The following is a 27,439-nucleotide window of genomic DNA, read 5'->3' as shown; positions in this document are numbered from 1 at the left end:
TCAGTTTCTGTATATTTCCTACTTGCTGAAGGGCACAGGTAAATATGACATTTATTATAATGGGTTTATGTGAAGATTGTTCAAAGTCCACATAAATTAGAAGTTATTTTATTAAAGTCTAATAAATGTTAAAATTGATAGCTCTCAATTATACTGTAATGTTGAATGGCTATAGTCAATGGTTAAATATTAGGGAAAAAATAATTTTATATAGACATAATTAGTGACATAATATACGGCTAATAATAAAATGTGACATTCTGTAGTTTTGTCTCATATTCATCTTTTCATCATATTTGCAATTGTCTTGACTCCACAGCCAACAGAACAATTTTGTCTTCACTGTTCCAATACTATTGGAGGGCACTTTATATATACACACACAAATTCATATTTTTATTTATTTATTTATTTATATATATATATATATTTATTTATATATATATATATATATATATATATATATATATATATATATATATATATATATATAATGCTTTACATCGATGTATGGTTTGTTAGGATCGGACAATATTTGGCTGAGATACAACTATTTGAAAATCTGGAATCTGAGGGTGCAAAAATCTAAATATTGAGAAAATCGCCTTTAAAGTTGTCCAAATGAAGTTCTTAGCAATGCATATTACTAATCAAAAATGAAGTTGATACATTTTACGGTAAGAAATTTACAAAATATCTTCATGGAACATGATCTTAATATAGAAAAATAGAAAAATCGATAATTTTGACCCATACAATGTATTTTTGGCTATTGCTACAAATATACTCCAGCGACTCTAGACTGATTTTGTGGTCCAGGGTCACACATATACACATACATACATTTTACAGCTCTATTTGAAAGTCTACGCAACCCAACGACAACATTACATTGGAACAGATGACTGCCTTGAGACAATGCCCCAAGACATGCTTTCCAGCATTCTCATTTAAATTTGACCTTCTAAATGTTGAAGTGTATCAATAATTCATCAGCAATTAAATAAAAACACTGTGCATTTATTTTTCATGAGTGTTGCTATGGACCCCTCACCATGGCTTACCGACTTAACGGACACCTCCAAAATCCAGACCCCCAACGTCACGGCAGCTCAAGACTCCACTGTTTAAACTCGTACAGTGACTCTTCAAGACATTGAGCTTTATGGTGCCGTATATTCATAACAATGATAAAGCCGGATTTCAATCCAAAGTTTCGAATTTAACTTATGGGCAAAATTGTAATATCGCATAAAACATTTGCGAACAAGCACCGTTTCCATCCAACGAGTCAAAGAGAACAAAATCGTCACTTCCTGATAAACTGGCACTAAATATCACTAAGAAAAGTAGGAGAAGCTACTGAATATAATTTTCATATATGATAAACTACTTGTGCCTCAGAGCGAGCAGATGAAACACAATGAATGCTGTCATTGCTTTCGGAGGTGGATGCTGCTGTTTGGGAACGCAGTCGTGTTAAGACATTTCCGGGAGGCAATTATACAGAAATACTTTGATGACAGACTTTTCTCAGGCATTTAAGAATAACCATAACATTTCAGATCCTGTGGAATGAGATCGGTCTGCTGGTTAGTCAGGTTTTGCTGTCCCATGACTTTTTTGATGTGCTTGGAGGAATTTATTTGCAAAATGCATTTCCATCTCCCATTATTCACATTAACCCTTTTTTGCACAAGTCAAAAAACCACCTCATGCAAGCGTAAAAACTTTTTTGTGAGTTTTGAAGGGATTTTTATTCGAAGTTTGGCGTTTCCAACACTCATTTCTCATGCGATACTTCAAAATGTGCATTAAAATAGGGTGATGGAAACATAGCTAATGATACTAGATTGTTCTCTGATCCAATCAAGTGTCCTAAATCAACCACTGGACTTGACAATTACACAATAGTGTAAGTTTAAAACTTTCTCCGAACCTAATTGTAACACTGATCACTCTAGACATGTAGTTCTACTGGTGGGTCACCACCCTAAATTGGGCCACAGGAGTGAAGAGAAAAACAATGTGAAATGGAAATAATAAAATGCAGATAACCATGTAATACACTAGCTGCTTACCTTAGTACATAGCTATGAAGATAACAAAACGGATAAGCTTATCAATATTTAAAAGGGGGAAAAAGATGCTTCCTTGTTATTGACATCAATGTGTGCATCCAATCAAAGTCTATTTTAGAATTTTAGAGCAAATTCATCCACCCAACTTGGTAGAAGTAGACAATTGGACACTCTCTCTTTCTCAAAAAGAATTAATAAACATACAACAACTACAAACCAAGACCATGTTAAATCCAATTTAATAATAAACATGGTTTCTCCTAACCGGAATTTTAATTATTGGCCGCCAAGAACATAAAACCATAAAAAGTTGTACGTAATTGTTCACAAATTGTTAAATTGTTTATGCAGTTAATGGTAATCTTTATGAAATTAGTATTATTGAAACAAAATGTAACATTATTAATAAAACTTGTTTGTTTGTTTATGCAATGCTTTAGAACTATCTTAGGAGTCGTTTTCTTTTTTAATTTTGTGTTAAATTATTTTAGTACTGGATTGAATCATCTGATGTAAAATCTGTCCTGAAGCAAAACTGCTCTAGGCTTTATTGCACTGCTGATGAAGCAAAGTGCTGTAGAAACGCAAAGCATATTTTAAAGAAAAGACAGGCTCTGTGTCACATTGATAGACAGAGGATTGATATTGCACTTCTGTGACTGCCAGAGCAGAACGTCAATGTACCAACACAACATGTTCAGTTCAGCCTATGACATGTAAGAGAGAGGCGTGATCATTTAATTACTGTACAGCTCATATATTTCCCTACAGAGCAAAAGACAACAAGCGGTAATGTGGGTTCTGCAGACTGTATTATGCCACATAAGAATACAGAGAAGAAAAAAGGAAACCACTGCAAATGCATAAACATCAGTGTGTCAGTGGTGCATCACGAATGTCAACAGTTATTCTGTTGCCACTATCTGCTCCTTTTGTTCATGTGTAATTTAGATTATTGTTTTAATAATAACAAAATGAAGGTGTTGCGTGTCTGTACAAAAATCTCTGCAATATCGGAGCATTCTGGGATGTTGCCAGTTACTAAGTTGCTTGTGGTTGCTATGTTGCTTGAAGGCTCAAGTCAATGGAGCTCACACACAAATCTATATGATGTTATAGCCCTAGATAATTTAAATTTAGTTGTCCACCTGCCGAATGTAATTTAAGTGCTTAAAATATTAATGATTAAAAATTAGAGGTTATCAATTCCTTCCTATTATAAAACAATCATGCCTTAGCAAACACCATTCATTAAAAACCATTTATGACACTGGTGAGGCATACAACACTGAGGTCCATTAGAGACTTTTTTATTTTTTTATTTTAAAGTAACCCAAAATTTATTCAGACTTTATTATCAGCATAACTACTAAAGTGAAAAGCTGAATTGAAAAATTTGTTTGAAATAGTGCTGTCAATCATTTAAAAAAAAGAAAAAGAAAAAAAGAACTAATTAACCGCACATTTTTCTGAAATTAATCGCGATTAATCACCTTCTAAAGTTTTTAAATATACTTTTATATTGCAATAATTTCACATTCAATCTTCATATTAAATGTACAAACAACAAAGACCGTATATTTTTATATTTGTTTAATGACATCTTTTTTTATGACTGAAGGCCAGTATCACTGATACCAATAATTATGTCTCTATAAAATTTATTTTTTCCCTAATATTTAACCAATGACTATCCATCCAACATTACAGTATAATTGAGAGCTATCAATTTTAAAAACTTCTAATTTAAGTGAACTTAAACCAATCTTCACATAAACCCATTAATAAATGTCATTTACCTGTGCCCTTTAGCAGAAATATACAGAAATTGAAATTTTCAAACACTAAATTCTAAATGAATCCTTAAAGCTATAAAAGTAATTTTTTCCTTTTTTTTTTTTGTCCTTCGATTAATAGACATCACAGCAGCTGGTCATTAGGTTATTTTGGCTGTTTCTTTAAGAGCTGCCGCTGCTGAACATGACACGGATCTGTCACGCATCATATTTTCTCTCAACTCTTTTTACCTTTTTCTGACCCACTTCAGGTCTTAAAGTCTCTATTAATGAGCTGACGAGTTGAATCGAGTGTGCTAGATTAGGGAGGACAGTTTTGAAAACCATTTCACAGACATGTTCTTAAATGTCACTCATATAAAATATATTACGTGCATGCAATATGGCAGCTTTAATTGCCTTTTTGGTAACTTCCTGATTTAACTGACCACGACATTGCATGCACGTAGTTTATTTTGCGCTTTGATATGAAATGATACAGGCTAAAGCGTGTGCTGGCGCCTTTGTGCATGCGATTTAAGATCACATGCTGCGAGCACAGGAACGTTTCCGCGCTCGTTTGACTCATGCCTGACGCTGAAGTGAAGTGGAGCACGCATCTGAAACGTCTCCCATTTGATGTGGTCATAAAGATGTTTTGCAACTGAATAAATGCACTTCTTGTCAAGAGAAAAAGTGACAGAAGCAGCAGTTGTGAGTTGGGTGGCCAACCCCAAGCCCCCTGCGTTAATTGCATTAAATATTTTTAACGCGTTAAACTGAAAAAATGTAATCGCCTGTGTTAACGCGCTAATTTTGACACCACTAGTTTGAAATGTTCCTCTTTTGCTTTTATGACAGCAGCACTTGACTTCCAAAAAAATAAAAAATAAAGATACATTAAAAAAAATTAAGTAAACCTGATGATAATATCCCTTTTGCTATAACATTACTTTGTATTAAATGTTTTGACATTTAAATCATTATTTATTTCCAGATGTAAAATTACAATTTGATTCCCAGATTTTCAGTGTTAAATTTTGAACTCCACTTGATATTATATTAATACAATTGCATGAATTAAAATATAAATTTTAAAATATAATTAAATTAAAATATAAATTAAACTGAAATGTAAATTAAATTAAAATATAAATTAAATTTAAATGAAATATTAAATTACATTAAATTTATATGGAAAATTACATTACATTTAAATGAAACATGAAATAAAATTAAATTAAATCTTGGGCATGATTCCTTACACTGCTTTTGTTGGCGTCACAAAATAGAACCTGTTTTGTCATACTTGAATACACACTCACAAATACAATATGCTCGCTCTCACAAGTGGACATGTTTGTTGAAATACTTCGACTCATTTTAAAGGGGCCTCTCCATTCTAATAAGCAGCTGTCTCTTTTATTTACCACCTCACAGTCTCTGAGCCGTTCTCTCTTCTTTTCCCCAACCACCAGCATTATGGGCAATCAATCGATAGCACAACACAAGGACAAAAGTCTTCAGAGCGTCTCCTGCCTCTTCTTCAGGGCTTTCAGTCTCAAGGCCAAATGAATTTCGGCAGTAAACACGCAGAGAGATGAGCAGTTATTTGAGAGATTGAGTGTCAAGCACTTGGGGTGACAATAAAAATGGCATGTGGTGATACTCTACATGTGAACGTGCATATCTTTTGTCGGCAGACACCGCACGATTGTTCCATTATCATCTTTGCAGTAAATTTTCCTTTCATGCTCACATGGATACATTTACATAAAAGGTATAAAAATGGAGATCCATTGAGAGACTTTTAAAATGCAGCATATCTAATGATAAGAAATACACATGGGGATTTACAGGGGAAAAAAGCATGTAATGAGCTTTAGTTATTCATCTATTCATACTGCTTCTAACACAAATGATTCATGTATAAAGTTTAGTCATTTTTAAAAAATTATTTTAACATTTATTATTTTTTAATCAATATTGCGAAGACTGAATTGACAAATGGAATTTGATAGCTTGCTCAGTTCATGAAAACTTTTTCAGACTTCTAACAATGTATTTCAACTGTTGTTCAACTGAATAATTTACCCAATGATGAAAACACTCTTCATTTCCTTAAATATTACTTTATTTCTTCTGTCAAATAAATATAGTGTAGGAGGAGTGAATGTCAGACTAGCTCTCAAATACACAATACACAAACAAACAAGCATATTAAACGTATCTTAAAGAGTCATATGAACAACTTTTTAAAGTTACTTTCATGGTGATTTTTTTTGTCATTTTGGAGCTTGACATTATAAATAAGCATTTTCTTGTATATAAAACAGCGGCACTGACACTCATCCTTTTGCATTCTATGAAACATACTGGGTTAAAAACAGCATAATAGTTTTGGGTAAACGGTCACTAAGAATTGACAATAACAGATCCAATTTTTATCATGCTAAAAGACTAAAGAATGACTTTCACAGCATGAATAAGTCTTGCTTGTTCATGTAGTATCACAAAAGCAACCTACGATAATTGCAAGGTAAAACAATCAGCCATTTGTAAAAACGTCTCACTACCACCAAAACAAAAAAATATATTAAAAAAATACTATACAAGTAATTTAAAATAATAATAATATTATTATTATTATTATTATTATTATTATTATTATTATTAATAATAATAATAATAAATACACTTTAACGCTTTTACATTATCTTGCAAAACTGTTGCATTCCCCTGAGAAACTTAATGTTCGCCCAATAAACTTTTACATTCACCCGAGAAACTTTTGTGATGGAAATAATATGAGGTTGGAGGAAAAACTAAATTTCAATGCTTTTGTGAGCAAATGCAAAGTTTCTCAGAAGAATGCAATATTTTTGCAAGAGAACGCAAATGTTTTCAGAGCGAACACAATAGTTTCTAGGGGGAATGAAATACAAATGTTTTGCAAGTGAATGCAATAGTTGTGAGAGAGAACACAAAATGTTTTGCTTACGAATGCAAAATTTTTGTGAGCCAACACAAATTTCGCTCACAAAACGTAATACTTTTGCAAGAGAATGCAAAAACAGTAAATGTGTTTTTCCCTCCCATCTAAAGTTTTTTTCCTCATCACCATGTTTCCTTAAGGGCTCTGTTAAAACTAACCAAAATATTACAACAAAAAAAACTTTTCACAACAAACAAGACATATGCTGCAGTTACTTTCTGAAAACTGTGCAGTCCAAATCTGTGTGTACTTCAGAATGAAACCGCAAAGCAAACGCTGCTCCTACCAAAATCAAAAATATAAACTTGCATCTATAAAACCAAGTCTGTGAAGCTCTGCATTTAAAAAGAAAAGATGTTACTTTGGAGGCAATATTTTCCCCCTCGTGTCCCTCTCGTCTATCTTGTGATTTACATGCACAGCTCAAAGTCATTCTGTCTGGAGCAAACACGTTCTGCGGATACGCATTTCACAACCCTGTTTCACGTATATAACACTAACTATTACCCACCAGCAACTGCAGCTGCAATCTCTTGGTCCTCCTAATGCTTCTGATCAGACGTCGTCCCATCTTTTTGGCGTACCAAATAGAGGCCAGCATGTCACTTACGAGTCCTGAGGTGAAAGCCGGCACAGCGTGGCAATCCAGGCTTTGACAGACCGCCGGATACAGCAAAGTACTCCTCGGCTCTGATCCGAACTCCCCACCCACCCCCAGAAGCTGCGTCAAGGTGATCCCATGATGCAGTGCACGCAGGACAGGAACATGATAAAGGAGGCTAGAGAGCTTCACGAGTGAACACGTGGACATGCATGCTGGCCGTAAGGGGGACGGCTGGAGCTACGGGACTCTAAACTGTGGTCCGTTAGATTCCCCAAGAATGACACAGCTCATTTTTCAGTAAAGCTGTCTCTCTCTTCTCCCCTCCTCCCCTGCGTTCCTCCTCTTTGCTCTCAGCTAGACTAACGGAGGCTTTCAGACAGGCAGGGAGAACATGGTTCAGAGCAGAGCGATGACTGAAACGCTACATGGTACAAAGCTGAGATGGCAATGTGGCTGGAACACCAAGAGCATCAGAGACAGACAGAGAGGCATAACTCTGTGTCGTGTTATTACTCAGGTAGCCAAATCTTGTCAAAAGTTACACACAAGGAGGTAAGCTATATGTTAGGATTTCCAAACAGGTTACAGGTGACCTAAGTTCATGTTGACATCTTTGCTTACTGGGCCACACTTTTCAAGCCAATCACTAGAGCTGTAAATGTCATGTGACTAAACACTCTGAAGACGTAGGAAAATGACTGGTTGATCGCAGTTCCAAAACTTTCACCAGTGACCATCCTGTGCTGATTCCAAAGGCAGCAGACAGGGAAAAGTATAAGCCCATTTAACACTTTTTTTTAAAGAAATAAATACTTAAATTCAGCAGTGAGAGTAAAGATGTATAATTCTACAAAGATGTTAATTTAAAATAAAATAAAAAACATTCTATTCACAAAAGAATCCTGAAAAATGTTCACCGTTTCCATGGAAATATTAAGCAGCACAACTGTTCAACATTGCTAATAATAAGAAACTGAATAATAAAAAAAAAATTAGTAAATGCAACAAATCAATACATTAGAATGAGTTTTGATGAATTGTGTAACACTAAAGAATACAGAGTAATGGCTGCTGAAAATTCAGCTCTGCTATCACAGGAATAAATTACATCTTACAGAAAACTATTCTTTTAAATTGTATTATTTCACAGTATTCTAATTATATTTCACAAATTTAACTAACCCAAACTTTTGTCCCTGTCTGTTACTTCATGCCATGTCACGACAGACATTTAGTTCACTACAGAATGCTCTTGGAGAAGTGTAAAGATGCTAATGTATGGGTTCTGGTAGTAGATATATTGGTCCACCAGTTGATATCCTCTTTTTAGGTCCAAAATATCCACTGAAGAGTTGGCAACATTTGCAAGGAAGTAATGATATTTACTGTAAATGCTCCAAATATTCACTGCAGCTTCAATCGGGTCACCTCTTCCAACTCTGAGGCAAGACGCCCAATCTCTGATAAGACTACAATGTCATGGCCAAAAGAGGTTAATCAGACACTTTAACTATTTCTAAAACAGTAAACAAAAAAATACCACATAATTTAGGTATCAAAAAGTGATTTGCGATAAATGTGGGGGTGTTAAGCCTAATAAAATCTTTGTGTAAAAAGGATCACCCAAAAATAAAAGTTGTCATCATTTGCTTACCCTCTTTCTTTCTTCTTTGAAACACTACAGAAAACGGTCATACTTTATTTTAAGGTTCAGTTCTCACCATTAACTAACTACTGTATTAACAGAGAATTTTGCCTCAAACTCCTAAATTACTGCTTATTAATAGTTAGTAAGGTAGTTAAGTTTAGGTATTGGGTAGGATTAAGAATGTAGAAAACGGTCATGCAGAATATGTGCTTTATAAGTACTAATAAGCAGCCAATATGCTACACTGTAAAAAGTGAAAGTTGACTTAACTTAATTTTAAGGCAGCGGGTTTCCTCTTTTTAAGTACATAATTTAAAAAAAAAAAAAAAAAAAAAGTTAAGTGAACTTGACAATTCAATTAACTTATTTTTTAATTATCATTTACTTAAAAATTTTTTTAAGGCAACGGGTTTCCTCAATTTTTTTAAGTTAAGTCAACATCACTTTTTACAGCGTAGTAATATGCATGCTAATAAGCAAATAGTTAATGGTAAGAATTGTTACTTCAAGAATTGTTACAGAGCATGTTTTGAAGAATGTTGGTAACCAAACAGTTTTGGTTACCATTGATATGGGACCACCATATGGGAAAAAAAAAAAAAAAAGATTTGTTTAAAGAATATAATATATAAAGAATATAAAATATTTTATTTTAGCAAGGATTCATTAAATTGATCAAAAACGCTAATACATTTCTCAAAATATCTTCTGTTATGTTCAGCAAAAAGAATTTCACAGGTTTGGAATAATATGAGGGTGAGTAAATGCTGACAATTTTCATTTTTGGGTGAAGCTGCAATTGCAATAGTACCTTTTAAGCGAGTCACTAAAATCCACAAGGCCCTATATAATCCCTATATAGTTATTCTATATCATCTTTAGTCCGAAAGGAACATTTACTGAAACTAAATTGCAAAAAAACAAACAAACAAAAAAACAGCTTGCTCTGAAATCCTCATGGCATTATTAAGAAATCAACACAAAACCAGCCTCACTTTAACATCAATGATGCATATTCAGTTTTCAGCAACTAACATTATACATTAAGTGAACCTTGGCGAAAGAAGTAAACCATTGTTAAAAAAAAAAAAAAAAAAGACGACTCAAAGAAAATCAAGTGGAGTCTGAGCTTATTGGCAGCCGTGCAGCCATTTGGTCTCCTTGTCAACAGTTGTTATGCATCACTTTATTTGGTAACACATGGGATTTGAAGTCTTCACGCTCACGGTACATTAAGTGCCCCACCACAGATCCACATGTCCCCACAGAGGCTACAGGCTAAAACAAATTACTGATTGTACCTGAGTCAGAAAAGCACCTTATTTGAATTCAAGGCAGAGTGAGGCAGCTCCCATTACGTTATACGGCTGGACAAAACTAATGCACTTACTGCCCTGCAGCTCCAGCCACATTGCTGCATTACTCTCCACTGCTGACGACAAGCACTAAAGACATGAACACAATACAAAAGATGGAAAATCTCAGGACCAGGGAATATGAAAAGACTAGGTCACCCAAAAATAAAAACTCAACCTCATGTCTCGCCAAAAAAACCTTATGCTCGTATAACTTTTTCAATAGAACACAAAAGGAGAAATGTTTTATAAATCTTTATGCAGTCTTTGCCATACAATAACAATTCCCTACTGGGTGGCCTTTCCTTTAAAAACTAAATTAAATAAACAGAATACCAACAATTGCCTCATTTATTATAGTTCCTTTTCAGGAAATGTATTGGTATATATACAGTAAAAGAAAAGAAAAAAAGAAAATGAAATTCTGAATATTTTCCCAGTTTAAATTAGATTTTAATGCTCAGATGTTTGCATCCCACTATATATTATATAGAGATAGCTGGCCAGAACAACTGATTACACACAAGTATGATTTTCAATATGATACACTGTCACAAAAAATATATTTTTCAGCTAAATGCTGTTCTTTTGAACTTCCTATTCATCAAAGAATCCTGAAAAACATATATGATGGTTTCTACAAAAATATTAAGCAGCACGGTTTTCAACATTGATGATAATAAAAGTTCCAAAAAGAACCAAATCAGCATATTAGAAAGATTTCAGAAGGATCATGTGACACTGAAGAATTCAGATTTGACATAACACGAATAAATAATTTTAAAACATAAAAATAGAAAACAGTCATTTATATTATTATATTATATTAACAATATTTGACAATAATCAGTGTTTTGCTGTATTTTTGTAGTCTTGGTGAGAAACTTTAACAACTTTAAACAAATGGTATAGGCTAAATGTACAAGACGCATTCTAATGCTTCTAAACACTCCCTAAAAATGATTTGAGTCAAGACCTCATATGACTTTTAGGAGAATAACAGTAAATGTATTACTCTTCATGTGTAAAGTCATGGAAAGACAAAGACTGGCAGCCAAATGTGAATAAAATAGTATTCAGTTCCGTTCTAGTTAAATGTTGCGACAAATGTCATAGTATGACATAACTTCAATATTAGATAAAGTAGATGAGGTTTAAACAGGCCTGCACCATCTGTTTGTGTAAAAGTCTGCATGCCTGTTAATATAAGGACGATGCATCGTCCTGTTTCACAACCTCCCCCAGAAAATTGTTGTTGCCACAAACCTTATAAACACCAAATGCCCACTTTAAAAAGGCGGTCTGACATTCTGTTCAGTGAACAAGAAACAACTCTCTGAATGCGTCAACAGAGAAAGGCAAGAGTCACACATCACTTCTTGAAAATACAACAAACACATATACACAGAAGAAAATCTAGCAAAGCTTTCTACAAAAAAACCAAACAGCATACCTGAACAGCTTCATGGAGGCTTCTACAAGAAAAACAAAGACTTAAAATCTAACTTGAACTCATGCAAAAAGATATTTCATTAAATGGCAACCGTCTCTCTTAAACTTCCTGTCATGTTTGCACTCACAAGGCTGGTTTGACCATTTTGCCCTAAAGAGACCAAATGATTTGACCTACTGAAGAACATGGTTTGTTAGAGTAGCTGTGCAACAAGTCAGACAAATTAAGCATGAATTATTTAATCCTCCTTGACCCAGAAACTGGCACAAGCCCAGTTTATTGGAAAGCCTTACCTTTTCAAGAGCGCCAACAACAAACAGATAAGGTAATTTCTTTACAAATGCCTTAAAGGGTCATCTTGGCAACAAACATTTCACACTGGCATAAAACTGAAACTACAAAATTGTTTGCACCTGAACTTGAATTTGTCCCAAAGGTGTTGTTACTAATGACTTTTGTAAAAACACTTAATATGTATTTCCAAAAATATAGAAATAAAATAAAAAATAAGCTTACACAGTTTAAGAAATGTAAGATTTTATAGGAAAAGAATCATTATATAACAGTAAATCTGAACACCAAATATTCAAGTCAATGTGAACTGGTGTTCACAACACATTTTACTTTTACTTTTTTTATTTTTTTTGTGAAATAGTATTTTTATTGAAAAGCTGGTGCCTGTTCGAATGGAAGTCTGCTAAAATAACATCTTAAAGGGACTGTTCACCTAAAAATGAAAATCCTGTCATCATTTACTCACCCTCAAGTTGTTCCAAACCTGTACGAGTTTCTTTCTTCTGTTGAACACAAAACAAAATATTTTGAAGAATTTTGGGGAAAGAAAAAAAATATACTGCCGCTCAAAAGTTTGGGATCAGTAAGATTTTTTATGTTTTTAAGGGAGTCTCTTCTGCTCATCAAGGCTGTATTTATTCAATCAAAAATACAGAAAAAAACAATAACATTGTGAAATCTTATTGCAATTTCTAATATTGGTTTCCTGCTTTAATGTACTTTAAAATAGAATTTATTTCTGTGACGCAGCGCTGAATTTTCAGCATCATTACTCCAGTCTTCAGTGTCACATGATCCTTCAAAAATCATTTTAATATGCTGATTTATTATGTGTTGAAACTGTTATGCTGTTTCATATAGTTTTTTTGGAACCTGTGATACTTTTTTTCTTTAATTCTTTGATGAATACAAAGTTAAAAAGAGCAGCATTTGTAACAATTTTTCTAACAATAAGTATTTACTATGACTTTTTATTCATTAAACACATCCCTCCTGAATACAATTCTGTATTTTTGATCAAATAGATACAGCCTTGATGAGCAGAAGAAACATCTTTAAAAAACATTAAGGCGGCTGTGAAAATTAATCTGCATTGTTAATGCTTTTGATCTTTTATTTAAAAAAAATTCACAGAAATCTAACCTTTCATTGGATAATAAAAATTTAAAACGGGGTGAAATCTCATTATGAAAAATGTTTATACACATACATATACACATATTTATATACATACATTTATATGTTTTTTTAACATAAAAAAAAATTATATAATTTTTTTTTTTAAATGCTGGTAACTGTTGACGGTAGCCATTGACTTCCATAATATTTTTCTTTCATACTATGGAAGTCAATGGCTACCATCAATTGTTTGGTTACCAACATTCTTCATGATAAAAAATAAATTATATATAAAATATATATAATTTTTTTTTTTTTTGGTGCTCAACAGAAGAAAGAAACACATATTTTGAAAAACTTGAGGTTGAGTAACTGTCCCTTTAATAACTATCGGTTAACAATCCAAATGATGTCAGAAAATATAAAATATTTAAATAGAAAATACATAAATTATATAATCCAAACTGCTTAGTTATCCTACATACATACATACATACATACATACAACCTAACACTGTGACATCTCTGCCACCTAGTGCTTACAAAGCAAACTGCAACACAGATTTCTCTAAATTATAATCTTGCGCCATCCGTTTTATCATTGGTGAATCATAAAGAAAAACATGCGAATAAAACCACAGAATCGCGCTGGGTTACCTGCATCAGTGTGTCACTTTGCGAGTATAGTGTGGCAAAGGCGGGGGCTGGGACCTCCTCACCTCCTAATGTAGACGGCCCGTCAAAAACGCACTCCAGAGACTCTACCTGAAGAGGGGCACGCAGCTCAGGTGATAAATATGAGTAGCAAACACACTCTGACAGAAACACACACACACACAAATATATCAAACAATGTGCCCACAAGCAGCTTTAAAATGAGTGTGTGAAAGCTTCGTGCCCTTCACTGAAACCCATGCAGCTACGACATACAAAACACAACAACTTCACTAAGCAACAAACAGCTGGCAAACGCAAAAACGAGTGAGAAACAGACGGTGTGAGGTGAGTTCAGTCTAGTGACTGAACTCTAATCATCCATAATGATGATCGTTCATACTGCAGCACATACAAAGCACTCTTTTCTAAAACCATGGATCATCATGATGAACTGCAGACACTCATAAAAAGCACACACTTGAAGTTGTGTGGCAGAAGACGGCAGGAAATTGATGGCGTTTCCATAGCATGGAGTCATTCTGAGAATGCTTGGAAAGATGGGTAACAATGTGATCACACGTGTAAGCTGTGTATCTTAAAGCATGAAAAAGGTGTTCGCTATAGTAAATGCATGATATTGATCAGTGAAAATAACAGGCACCTTGAACAGCTAAAGGTAAAATGACGTAAATCCTATATGTATTTGGATTAATCAGCATAATTACTCATAGGCAGGTCTACATAGAATTGCACCCACTCAACTCCACAGAAAGTTCCGCAAAGTTACCCACGTAATAAAGCTCAAGTGGAAACATAACTAGAACCGTTTGGCTCAATGGTGGAAAAGCGAATAATTGAAACCCACACAATTAAAAAGTTCTATACATACCCATGTGTGTTTATTAAATATTTTGGCTAATCATGTTTTCAGCAGCCTATAAGAATACGGTACTCACATGTCCTTGTTCTCATACTGTAGCTGCCATATTTATGACTGGAATTTTAATATTAATTATAAAAAAACAATAACTAAAAAACTTATTAATCAAAAATATTGGTTATAGATACCCTGACAGTGACACCATTTGAATGTTTGTGGTCACTAAGATTTAAAATGAATAAATAAACTAAGGATGCATTAAATGGATAAAAAAAAATAACAGTAAAGACTTATTTTTCAAATGAATACTGTTCTTTTGAAGTTTTTATTCAAAGAATCCTGAAAATATGTATGACAGTAAATAAACGCATTAAAAAAATATATATGCAGCAACTGTTTTACAACACCGATAATAAACATATTAGAATGATATTTGAAGGATCATTTGACACTGAAGACTGGAGTAATGGCTGCTGAAATTAAAAATGTTTATTTAGCCTAAATAAAAAAAACAGTTCTGTTAAATTGTAACAAACTTTCACAATATTATGTTTTTATAGTATTTTTGATCAAATAAATGCAGCCTTGGTAAGCAAAAAAAAAAAAAAAAAAAAAAAAAAACACTTCTCTACTGTTTAATAGTTTGTAGTTTGTAAGATCTTGTAGTGTATTTCAGGAAATTTCAGGAAATTTTAAACTGGAAATTCATGCTAGAGTCACATTAATGACAAAAATTGTTTCCAAATTATATAATATATCGTGACACACTTCTCTTACTTGTGAAGTGACAAACACTATTTATTCATCCTGATAAAAATATCACAGCAGAGCTTTGCTGTGCTTCAGCACAGATATCATTAGGCCTTTACAAGTACGCAGGCCAGTCACAGGACGCTACAACTGTGGGACATGGGGAGCCACAAGATGTCATCTCCATCTGTGCCGACAGTTCTAGCCAAGCACACAGGGAATCATAACACAATCCCATAATCAGGCAAAAAGCAAAAATCTCAAACATCTATGACTTTAAATCAATATGACGTTAAACAAAGCGCATCTGCTTTAGGAGGTGAACTCGGGCTGTGTGCCACTGAAGCGAAAGGTTAAACAATCCGTTACTCTGGATGGGAGCATCCCTGTGTCTTGACTGCCAGTAGAGCGGTCTGTAAATAGAAACCTGACCAGGGGCATGTGGTTCATGTGGTTCATATGCCGTGTTCTGCAGAAAGCATGCAGTCACGTCATTATCAGGGCAGAGAGTGCGTAAAGCGAGATCTGATTCATGGGAAATTTGATCAACACTGACAAAATCATTTAACATCCTCCATTAAAGCAAAGAGCCAGAAATTTCACAACACTTGCATTTAAAAGGTCCTACAGAGACAATAGCATCGCTAAAATGTGATGCTATTTTAAATGGGATCCAAAAAAATGAATACGTAAACTTTAAGGAAATAAACTTTATAACAAATTATTTTACTGTACCACCAGCATCACCAAACAGAACTACAAAATATTTATAATTTTGTATAGCATTTTATAATTTAACATAATTATAACTTGCTCTACATACATCTGGCTGTGCATATTAAGATAAGCCAGGATAGTATTTTAGCATTGAAAAATTTCACTTAAACTGCTAATAATCCTTTCATTACAAACAACGGTCACAAGGTGGCGTAAGGCAACTGTAGTCACTAATAAAGATAGCAACCGAACATGGCCACTCTAATAAGGAAATTGTTTTGAATCATCATCTTAAATCACAATCATCGAACTACCCAATTCTGTTTTAGTAAACAAAGCATGATTCATTTTGGAAAAGGAAGTACAACTGATTGCAAAGATGCATGTTTGTAGCACGATGCACGCGTTCTCAGAGCTCATATTGTTGTGAGGGAGAGTTAAGAGAGCGCCGCGCGTCAGCTGGGCCAGCAGCCAGAAAGCACCATCAGCCTAGAGCACATGGACTGATTTAGGAGGAATGCAGGCTCATAGTGATGACAGAGCGAGTGTGTTTTTGTGTGTGTGCGGGGACAGAGAGCACTAGCTCGTGCTCTGCGCAGCTGAGGCTGATAGGAGGTGACAGGCAGGGCTTGTCAGGCGCTGCTCTGTCGGCATGCAGGGAGCTCCACTGATCTGAGCCCAGCACAGCTCCTCAAACATCAGCACTGCTCACGGTGTGCTAGGAATTGCGGGTTTTAAAACCACCACTTTCACTTGCCTTATTTTAATTTTTTTTTTTTACAAGCGATGAAGAATAATAGCAGTTTAGTGGTAGAGCCATTCAAGACGCCAGTGAGTGAGAACACTAGGTCATTAAGAGGCCTGAAATGCAGAGCAAGCTCCATTAAAACAAAATTTCAATGCCTGTCATTCATGACACAGTGTCCTAACCAGACACAATGAGACAAGTGACAGAACCAATTTGTCTATTCATACTACAACATCATTCACTGACAGCCAATCCACAGATATTTGATCTTTAATGTGGGTGGCGGATAACGTGTCAATTTTAGGTTCAAATTTATAATTTTATTATTTAATATTTATATTTTAATTTGTACAGTAACCCATTTTAATTTTATTTTCACTATTTATATAAATCTATTTACATAAGCCTTCATGAGTTTATTATAACGCACACACACACACTAGGGGTGGCACGGTGCACAGATGTCAAGGTTCGGTACGTACCTCGGTTTGGGGGTCACGGTTCGATACGATTTTGGTTCAACAGGGGGGGAAAAAAAAATCTATACTATGCTCAGTTTCTTTTCATTTATTTTGAACAGACAGCAGTGCAAATGACAATTTTTTCCATCTAGATGTGAAAATACTAAATATTATTACATGTTATATATATAAAATCTGTTTTGTTTTCATTGTGAGTGTACACAAATAAAAGCAGATCTTTATTCACTGATTATTAATAAGACAATAAGTGTTTAAAGTTGATTCTGCTGGTATAAGGAAACAGTTGAAGTGATCTCGCCGGAGCGTGCACACACACACAAAACACATCAGTTCCAGCATTGCTAACTTGACAGCGCAGTTGGTACTTTATCAAAATAAAATATAGTGAACCAAACATCAGCGCACCCGCCTCTGTGTCACTGTTGGAACACAACTGAACTACAAAGCCTATCATTTACATAATAAATAATAGTTTAGCATTCAGATCGGTTACGTCGCAAATATGGAAATATTATGGAATATCTGGATTTGTGCCGAATGAGAGAGGTAGGATACTCGAGCACAAAGCTCCATTTCGCAAACAGTTGAGTGCGCAAGCCTTTAAAGTATACTCCCTTGTCAGTCTATGTGAGAGACGCGTTCAGAATCGGCACATGGTCACTGTCTAGGGGGCTTTGTTTTCAAGTGCGCAACTCATGGCATTCACTGTTATTCTGCTGGCAGTTATCAAAAAGCGCTGCATTACTGCAGGCGCCCCCTTCTGGATTGGGGGTGAATTGCCTGTATTCGTCGTAAGGCCTCATGCACCGAACCGAGATGTCCGTACAGTGACGGTTCAGGACGAATACATGTACCGTGCCACCCCTAATACACACACATCTATGCACATATGTATGTATGCACGTATGCACGTATGTATGTATGTATGCACGTATGTATGTATGTATGTATGTATGCACGCATGTACGTATGTATGTATGCACGTATGCACGTATGTATGTATGCACGTATGTATGTATGTGCGTGCGTGCGTTTTTGTGAAAAGTCAGGACATAGATTTGTATAATGACAAAGGTATGACATAGGTATTACAAGGTGAAGGTGACATCTCAGGACATTGACCCATGTCCCCACTTTTCAAAACGCTTATAAATCATACACAGTGAGGTTTTTTTGGGGAAAGTTGAAATGCACAGTCTCCTGTAAGGGGTAGGTTTAGGTGTAGGGTTGGTGTAGGACAACAGCACAGTAAGTACACTATAAAAACCATTACGCCTATGGGATGTCCCCACTTTTCACAAAAAAGAACATGTGTGTGTAAAAGTTTTTACTGCTAACTGCTTTATTGCATCACATTTGGTTAGGACACCATGTAATGTTATGCAATATTATATAATGTGAAATGTGACCCTAGACCACAAAACCAGCCATAAGAGTCCATTTTTGAAATTGAGATTTATACACCATTTGAAAGCTGAATAAATAAGCTTTCCATTGATGTATGGTTTGTTAGGATAGGATATTTGGCCAAGATACAACTATTTGAAAATATGGAATCTAAGGGGGTACAAAATAAATCAAAATATCTTCATGGAACACAATCTTTACTTAATGTCCTAATGATTTTTGGCATAAAAGGAAAATCTATAATTTTGACCCATACAATGTATTGCTGGCTATTGCTACAAACATACCTGTGCAACTTAAGACTGGTTTTGTGGTCCAGCATCACATATATTCTTAAATATTCTGGGTAATTTGATACTGCTTTTAGCTACCAATTGTAGTATTTCCAGGTCAGTTTAACAATTTAACATTCTATAAATCCATTCTGCAAAATTCTGCACATTGTGTCCCATAATCAATAAAGAAAATAAGAAACAATCTGCAGATTCCGTTTAGGCCCAAGCATGATAAATTTCTTTTAAAAAATGCTAAATATCCCCTGACCTTGAAAGATTTCTCATTTGGCCAGTAAACAGAATCGGTAACACTTTACAATAAGGTTCATTAGTTAACTACATTAGTTAACATGAACTAATAATGAACTGTACTTATACAGTGTTTATTAATCTTTGTTAATGTTAATTTCAACATTTAATAATACATTATTAAAATCTTGTTAACATTAGGTAATGCACTGTGAACTAACATGAACTAACAATGAACATCTGTATTTTTATTACCTAACGTTAGCGAAGATTAGTAAATACAGTAACAAACGTATTGCTCATGGTTAGTTCATGTTAGTTAATACATTAACTAATGTTTAACTAATGAACCTTATTGTTTCAGCTGTAAATGATTCTGTGGTAACACTTTACAATTAGCGTGACTGCTAACGCAAGATACTGAAAACATAATCAGGCTATGCACAATCTTTTCCTGACAAATGTTTCACTGTGCATCCATATTTTAAGAGTTCCATCCAACTGCTGCAGCAGAGCGGTCTCTGTGGACTGGCTATAATGCATTAATGATGACCAGATAAACAAAGCTAACTGTATAGAAGTCCAGTTTTTAATAAATAATGTTGCTAACTCTTTCTTGCGTCTGCGCTTGGTATCTTCTCGTCTGGCACTTGACTTGCATTAAGCTTCTACAATGAACTCAGTCACGTAATAGGCCTTTATATGAACAGTAGTTATATATAATTAACATTTCCATTTGTGTGTGCTTTGTGTTTAGAGTATTGTGTCATTAGCAATGTGCTAACACGTACTCTACTTTATATCAGCTGGGAGTCTAATCTCACATGCACTTCATGAGCACTATTTATGCTATGTGTGAGTAGAAAGTTTGAAATGTCCAAGTAGAAAAGTTCAAACCAATATCTTATGAGGTTCCTTTTGGTTAGAAACAGTTTCTTATGAAGGAAGTAGATAGCAAGGCACTAGAATTTGGAACAGAGCTATTGTTTTCAAGGGTTGCTACTGACCTGTTTTCTCAGCAGTGGACATGATATATTACACGCCAAGTTATACAACAAAGCAGCTAGGTAACATTATTTTGTTATGAGCTCAAAGCCTCCAAACAGCACTACAGGTGAAATTCTCTTCATCTACCTGGTTGAAAAAAAAGCAACCTAAACACGGTGTTTTGCTGTTCTTAGCTGGTTTAAAGACATAGCTCACCCAAAAATGAAAATTACCCCATGATTTACTCACCCTCAAGCCATCCTAGGTGTAAATGACTTTTTTCAGATGAATACAATCGGAGTTACATTAAAAAAAATAATTCCTGGCTCTTCCAAGCTTTATAATGGCAGTGAATGGTGGTCGACATTTTGAAGCCCAAAAAAAGTGCATCCATTCTTCATAAAAAGTACTCCACACAGCTCCCGGGGGCTAATAAAGGCCTTCTGAAGTGAATTGATGTATTTGTGTAAGAAATTGATCCATATTTAAAACTTTATAAACCATAATCTTCCACTAACTGTTGTATGTGTGTTCACGAAAGAGTGGCTTTCCAGCAGATGACATAAAATGTAGGCGAAGCGTAAGCTCCAGTGAGAATATGCTAGTCTCTCAAGAACCAAGTCTTGTTTACAGCAAAGGAAAACCAGTCTCCTCTTGGCTTATATCGAAATTCTCCAACATTTTTCTTTATAAATCCTCGTTTTGTACTTCTAATGTGTGACTGGTGTTTTGTTTTGCTCTCTCCTAGGCGCTACCGCATTCGTCACTTCTCACTGGAGCTTACGCTATGCATACGTCCTCCGCCATCCGCTGGAACGCCACTCTCTTGTGAACAACAGTTAGCAGAAGTTAGAGATTACGGTTTATAAAGTTTTAAATATTCACAAATGCATCGCTTTGCTTCAGAAGGTCGTTATTAACCTTTATTAATTTTGATATGATCCCGATTGTATTCGAAAGAAGAAAGTCATATACACCTAGGATGGCTCGAGGGTGAGTAAATCTGGGGCAATTTTCATTTTTGGGTGAACTATCCCTTTAAGCTGGAACTTCCAACTTGGACAAGCTAGTGTTCAGTTGGTTCTCAGCTTTCCAAAAACCCTTTAAAACCAGCAAACCAGCTTAAGCTAGAAAAATTATCTTTTCACATTCCAGTGGCAGAAACTACTTCACAGCCTACAAAACACTGAACCGAAATATTCATCCTAGTTATGATGTTCTACACTTTAACGAATGCATCTCTTTTTTCATACTATAGTGTCCCTTAACAGGGCTGCTTTTATTGATACAATCAGTAATCAATAATGTAAATAATCAACAATGAATTTGATTATAGATTGTGTTTGTGAGCTATGCACAGAAAACATCCCTCTCTCTCTCATCTGAAATAACATATTATCAAAATAATAATTTGTTGTAGTCCGAGTCTTTAATGTAGTGTGTATGAATGTAATTTATTTTGTGTGTATGTTTGTGCTCATGTGTAAACATGACACTGATGGAGATTCTATCACACACAACATTTAAGCATGTTTACAGAGTGCACAGAGACACAGAATAGATGCCATGCAGCACAGAAATGTGTCATGGAGCCAGAGGAATGCTGGGAGATTTTACCTTCATAGGAGAGATGTGTGAATGGGAAACATAGCCGTGTACATTCTCAATCTGGGAAATGTTCTTCTCCGACACCTGCACCAGCTCAGGAGGACGCACATCCCCTGGAAGGTGTGGAGAGCTGTGTTCTGGAGGCGACGTGGTATCCTCATCCTGATATCTATATTTCTGAGAAGGAGAAAAAGAGAGAGAATGCATATAGTTATAGCACAGTTATATATTAAACACATTGCTTGTAACTACACTAGCACAAAAATGAACTTTTCATATATGATTTGATGTTATAAGCCCAGTGAGAGAGAGCTCTTCAAACCAAAGATAGATGACAAAATGTTGAATACAAGATCATGTTTTAATAATATCACTGCAAAAATAAATAAATATGAAAACAAATTGTTTTTTGCAGGTGAAGCAAGAAAAATAAACTTTTGTTTCCCTTTTAAAAAAATGTTTCATTCCTCACTGGCAGATCATTTTGAAATCTAATAAAACATTTAACACTGACTGGTTAATTTGGAGCATAGAATCCTGAATGTGATCTGAAGAAAAAACAAGACCTCATGAAGTTAAAATCCAGCACTGATACAGAACTGTGAAACTATTTCAACTTCATTTCTCTCTAGACCACACTCCTGAGATGGGAAACGCTTTTTAAATGAGCCAGGCACCCCCGGATCCTACCCGCTGCACAGTTGTCACAGTCAACCCCAATCTGCCAAGACTGTATGTGAAATATTGTTCTGTAACTTTCTTAACTGGAAACGCAAATTATTCAGCAGTGCCTTTTATCCATAGACATCCATCTTGTCCAGGTGCCTTGTTGACCCTGATACATATGCCTGCCTCTATGGCATTCCTGGGATATGGGTTAGGAAATGCAAACACAAGTCTAGAGGGAAGAAAAAGAGGGCAGGTTTCTTAGGGAAGGTAGATGCCCAGAAAAGTGGGACAAACTCCAAGTTGGGGTCTTATGCTGGTTGCTTACTGTAACATCACCGCCTCTGAGCAGCATGGGGGAAGACTGAGTGGATTTGCCCATATGGAGAGATTCATGGTAGAATCCCATGCCCTATTTTAGCACTGAAAATTGGTCCATACAACTTTTTTAAATAACCTCAGACTGCTGCATCAAAAGCACACCACAAGCAACTGATGCAACAGTCTGAAGTTAAGCATAAAAGACACCAATCCACATATACCACATATATATTTCACAAATACAATGTGGTAACTGATAGCCTGTCTATACTACAGTACATTATGATTTGCTAAGGACATGAAAGGGAATAAGCTCAAAGGTGTGGAAGACTTCTGGCCAACTTGACACTGCAGTATTAACATTGTCTCTGTTGAATCATGCATGTTGTTTTTCTCATTTGCATTTAAGTCTGCTAAATGAATAATCTACTGGAAAAATGTAAGTGCAAAACCTACACACAGAGGAAGCTTGGCACCCAGGAACGTTAAACCATACTGAAAATATCTGTTTAAATGTATGTTATATATAAAGAGGTCATGTTATCTAGCTGGTTAAAACAGATAGGCTGTGTCCAAAACAAAACTAAACCTTAAAGCAAAATTAAAATTAAACAAAATAAAATTAAACTAAAAACAAATTAAAAAGTAAATTAAATAATAGTAATAGATATATTTAGTACATTTTTAGTAATTAAAAAAAAAAAAACTGTACATAATTAGTAGTAGTTAATAGTTAATTAATATTTTTATGCCACAAAGTTGGTTTCTAAAAAATAAATATATAAAGCTGACCTTATTTTGTGGTGGGACTAGTGGAAAAAATAATAAAATAAAACAAATTCAATTAAATAAACGAATAAACAATCAAATAAAGAAACAAATACACACACACACACACACAAATGTTATACAAATACCAAATCCATACAAACCAAAAAGTAACATATAATATTTTTAATTAATTAATAGATTTTTTCTGAGCTATATAAAAGTTGTCTTTTTCTCTAAGAAATAACATTAACCTTATTTTATAGTGGGACTAGTGAAATATAATACTGAACTGTTATATAAATAGATAAACAGATGGGTTGTACAAATTCCAAAACAAAAAGCAAAAGCACTCAATAAAAGTAATAGATATACCAATTTTTTAATATATATAAAAAAAATTTACTCATTTCTGAGCTATATAAAAGTTGTTTTTACAAAATAAAACTGACCTTATTTTCTGGTGGAAACAGTAGTTAAAAAAATAAGAACTGATTCGACCAGCCTAGCAGAAAACAAAACAAACTTTTTGTTGACCCCTGCAGTATATTATACAAACAGACAGAAGAGTCTGCTACTACTAGTACTTACACTTTGGAACACATGACCTCCAAATCCTAAGAAGTCTGCTGAGTTTTTAGCAAAAACACTGTGCACAGAATCCTTTGACTTGTTCCGAACAACTCAAAAGTTCAAACTGAACTCTCAGCGGGCCACAGAGCCAGTAAAATTGAAAGGTGAATCTGAACTCTGAGCCACTGCTGGGAGAGAAAGGGACAGACGGGGAGCAGTTCTGGAGATGTTATTACACCGCTGAGTGCTTCAGTGACTCGGCTTCAGGCGCGCAGCCGCTGCCACTGTGGGGCCAGCTTGCCTGGATAATGAGCTGCTCGACTGGCTCAACGCTCTCTCGCTCTGTGCTGCTGGCCCATCCAAACTGAGCTAACGTCAGTAAAACCTAATAAATGCAGAGAGATCACTCACACAGCCAGTCAACCAAGGAGGACAGGTCTCGGAAAACTTGACAGCAGTGAAAAACGAATGCTAGACAGGCTTTACACAGGCGATGTCCTCTACAATACAATGCCACTGCCCTAGAGCGGGGTGAACCTTGAGAGGTGCACGACTGTTCGAAATGCGGTTTGATGGATGTTGTATAGGATCTTAAGGAGTGGAAGAGCCCCGCGCCTGCTCCTTGTGCCCCTTCTGTCTTAGGTCTAGCCGTGCTGCTGTAAAGCTGTCAGCTCTTGTCTGTTTATCTGGCAGAAAACATACCGAGGCCCAGAGCTCAGCAAACACAGCACTTTATTATAGATGCTTCACCTTGAATACCTTCGGGAGAGCTCTGTATCACGACTGCACGTTCCACAGCTGCCAAAACAACCGTATTCACTCCACAAGACTAAGCATCATTTGCATGATAAACGCGTAATCAGCATAATTTGGGCTTATGAAGCCTGGCACATTCACCTCGGCTGAACCGCACAGAGCAGGTGTTGCTGGATGCCCAGATGTGTGGCCCTTCAAACAAACGGCAAGCATTCTGTTTGACAAAAAAAAATGGGTCAATACTGAAATCAATTCTATGATTTTACACTGAACTGAAACACTGCTATATTTGCCAGTTAACAGGCCCGTTTGAGAGCCTCTGACCTAGTTCTACTACTAGTGAGGTTTTGCATTATATTTACCAGCTTTTCTTTGTCTGGATGAGCATTATTGTCAAATACAAAATATGCTGCAAATATTAGGGGTCAGTAAGATTGTTTATGTCTTATGCTCAACAAGGCTGCATTTATTTGATTAAAAATACTTTAAAATCAGTAATATTGTGAACACTTATTACAGGTTTCCCATTTTAATATATTGTAAAATGTAATTTATTTCGGTGATGGAAAAGCTGAATTATCAGCAGACATTACTCCAGTCTTCAGTGTCACGTGATCCATCAGGAATAGTGATCGACCGATATTGATTTTTTTATAACCGATACCAATTATTTGCATGTTCACGTGCCTGATAACCGATATGCAGAACCGATATTTATTTACTGTTATAAAGTAAATAAATGACTGAAAGGAGGAAAAACCAAAGTGAAGTATGGAGTTATCTTTAACTATTAACATAAGAGATAAATTTAATCTTAATATTTGTTGTAAATTTAATCATATTACAACAATAAAAACATTTCATTTATAAAAAGCATCAGCGGCAACACTGATTTTAACAATAAGCAAAATAAATGTAGAATGTCTCATTTTCAAATGGAGAAAATAAATAAAAGGACAGGAGTCATAACTTTATGTTAAACTACAGTTTTAGGTTCATAAGCGGTTTAATAGGCTAAAGAGTGAAGAATAATTCACTGGATAATGTTAATTCAATGAATAATATTCTCTGGAATATTGAAATATAAACAAAACATCGTGTATTATTGCATTTCTCAACTGGTATGTTATATCAGAATTATTCATATGTTTTTGTCATTCTAGATTATGAAATGCCTGCTGACAGTGCGGTTTATCTATGCATTTACACAGAACTATAGCCTACTCAAATTGCGATCATTCGCGGAGATAATTAATTTCCATAGCGATGTATTTATTTAGATGTTTATTAACGAAATAATGGTTATATAATAAATGTTAATATAATTTAGCGTGTTTTAAACAAGTGAATCTTGTTAAAAGTTACATGTGGTGGCCGTGCTGAAGCATTTCCTGAGCATCAACCGCTGAGTGAACAGCAATAAGCGGCTTCACGAGACTAATGATGAGCAAATATACAACAGAGAAAGAATTAAATTCAGCGCTTTTATTTCCAACATGCGCTCATTCATGGCTACATATTTAATTCAGGCAAAAGTCTTTATTGGGACAGACTGACGGATTATCTTACGTGACTCCGTGAGTTCGTCTGTATTTCTTAGAGCCAAGCTGTATAAACTGCATAACAGGCATTTATGTAATACATCTAATTTGATGGCTGTTATGTTAAATAAAGTTTACTAACTACAGCAAATCAAGTAGGCTACCTGTGCACGTCGTTGTTGTTTTCTCGTCTCCCCTCAGACGCGCTGCAATGACGATCCTGCGCGCAATTCTCAAAACACCCACAAGATGGCGGCGTTTATCAGTGAATCCGATATTACAAAACCGATATCCGATTATGGTAAAATGCTTAAATATCGGGAAAATATCGGTAAAATCGATATATCAGTCGATCTCTAATCAGGAACCATTCTAAAATGCTGATTTGATTTCTTCTTATAAGCAATCAATGTTTAAAATAGTTGTGCTGGTTAATGTTTTTGTGGATATTGTGATTTTACGCATGATTTAATAAATAGAAAGTTCAAAAGAATAGCATTTACTTGAAATTTATTTGTAAAATATCACTTTTGGTTCATTTAAGATGTCCTTGTTTAATGAAAGTATTAATTTCTTTCTAACAAACAAACAAACAAACAATCAATCAATCTCACTGACCCCAAACCTTTAAAGAGTAATGTATATTCTGATGCATTTCACTTCTCATCCTGCTGGCATATCAAGTATGAAGGTGTAGATCACTCTAAAATTCAAATTCTGTCATCAATTA

The 27,439-nt window shown here is 35.0% G+C and overlaps 1 protein-coding gene across 14 annotated transcripts in view; it reads right to left on the bottom strand.

Moving 5' to 3' along the window:
* The window catches only part of dlg1a (discs large MAGUK scaffold protein 1a), a 127,634-nt gene that overhangs the window by 56,254 nt on the left and 43,941 nt on the right, over positions 1-27,439 (bottom strand). For 9 of the 14 annotated variants that reach the window (XM_058777925.1, XM_058777922.1, XM_058777928.1 and 6 more), the window contains one exon: positions 22,094-22,261. In XM_058777925.1, coding sequence (XP_058633908.1) covers positions 22,094-22,261 — 168 coding nt within the window. Of the gene's footprint in view, positions 1-13,981; positions 14,090-22,093; positions 22,262-27,439 lie in introns of all 14 variants that reach the window. The other 5 variants (XM_058777921.1, XM_058777923.1, XM_058777931.1 and 2 more) reach the window with 1 other exon arrangement.

The sequence above is a fragment of the Onychostoma macrolepis genome, chromosome 06, assembly GCF_012432095.1.
Source record: "Onychostoma macrolepis isolate SWU-2019 chromosome 06, ASM1243209v1, whole genome shotgun sequence".
NCBI lineage: Eukaryota > Metazoa > Chordata > Actinopteri > Cypriniformes > Cyprinidae > Onychostoma > Onychostoma macrolepis.
This window is presented reverse-complemented; position numbering and strand designations above follow the sequence as displayed.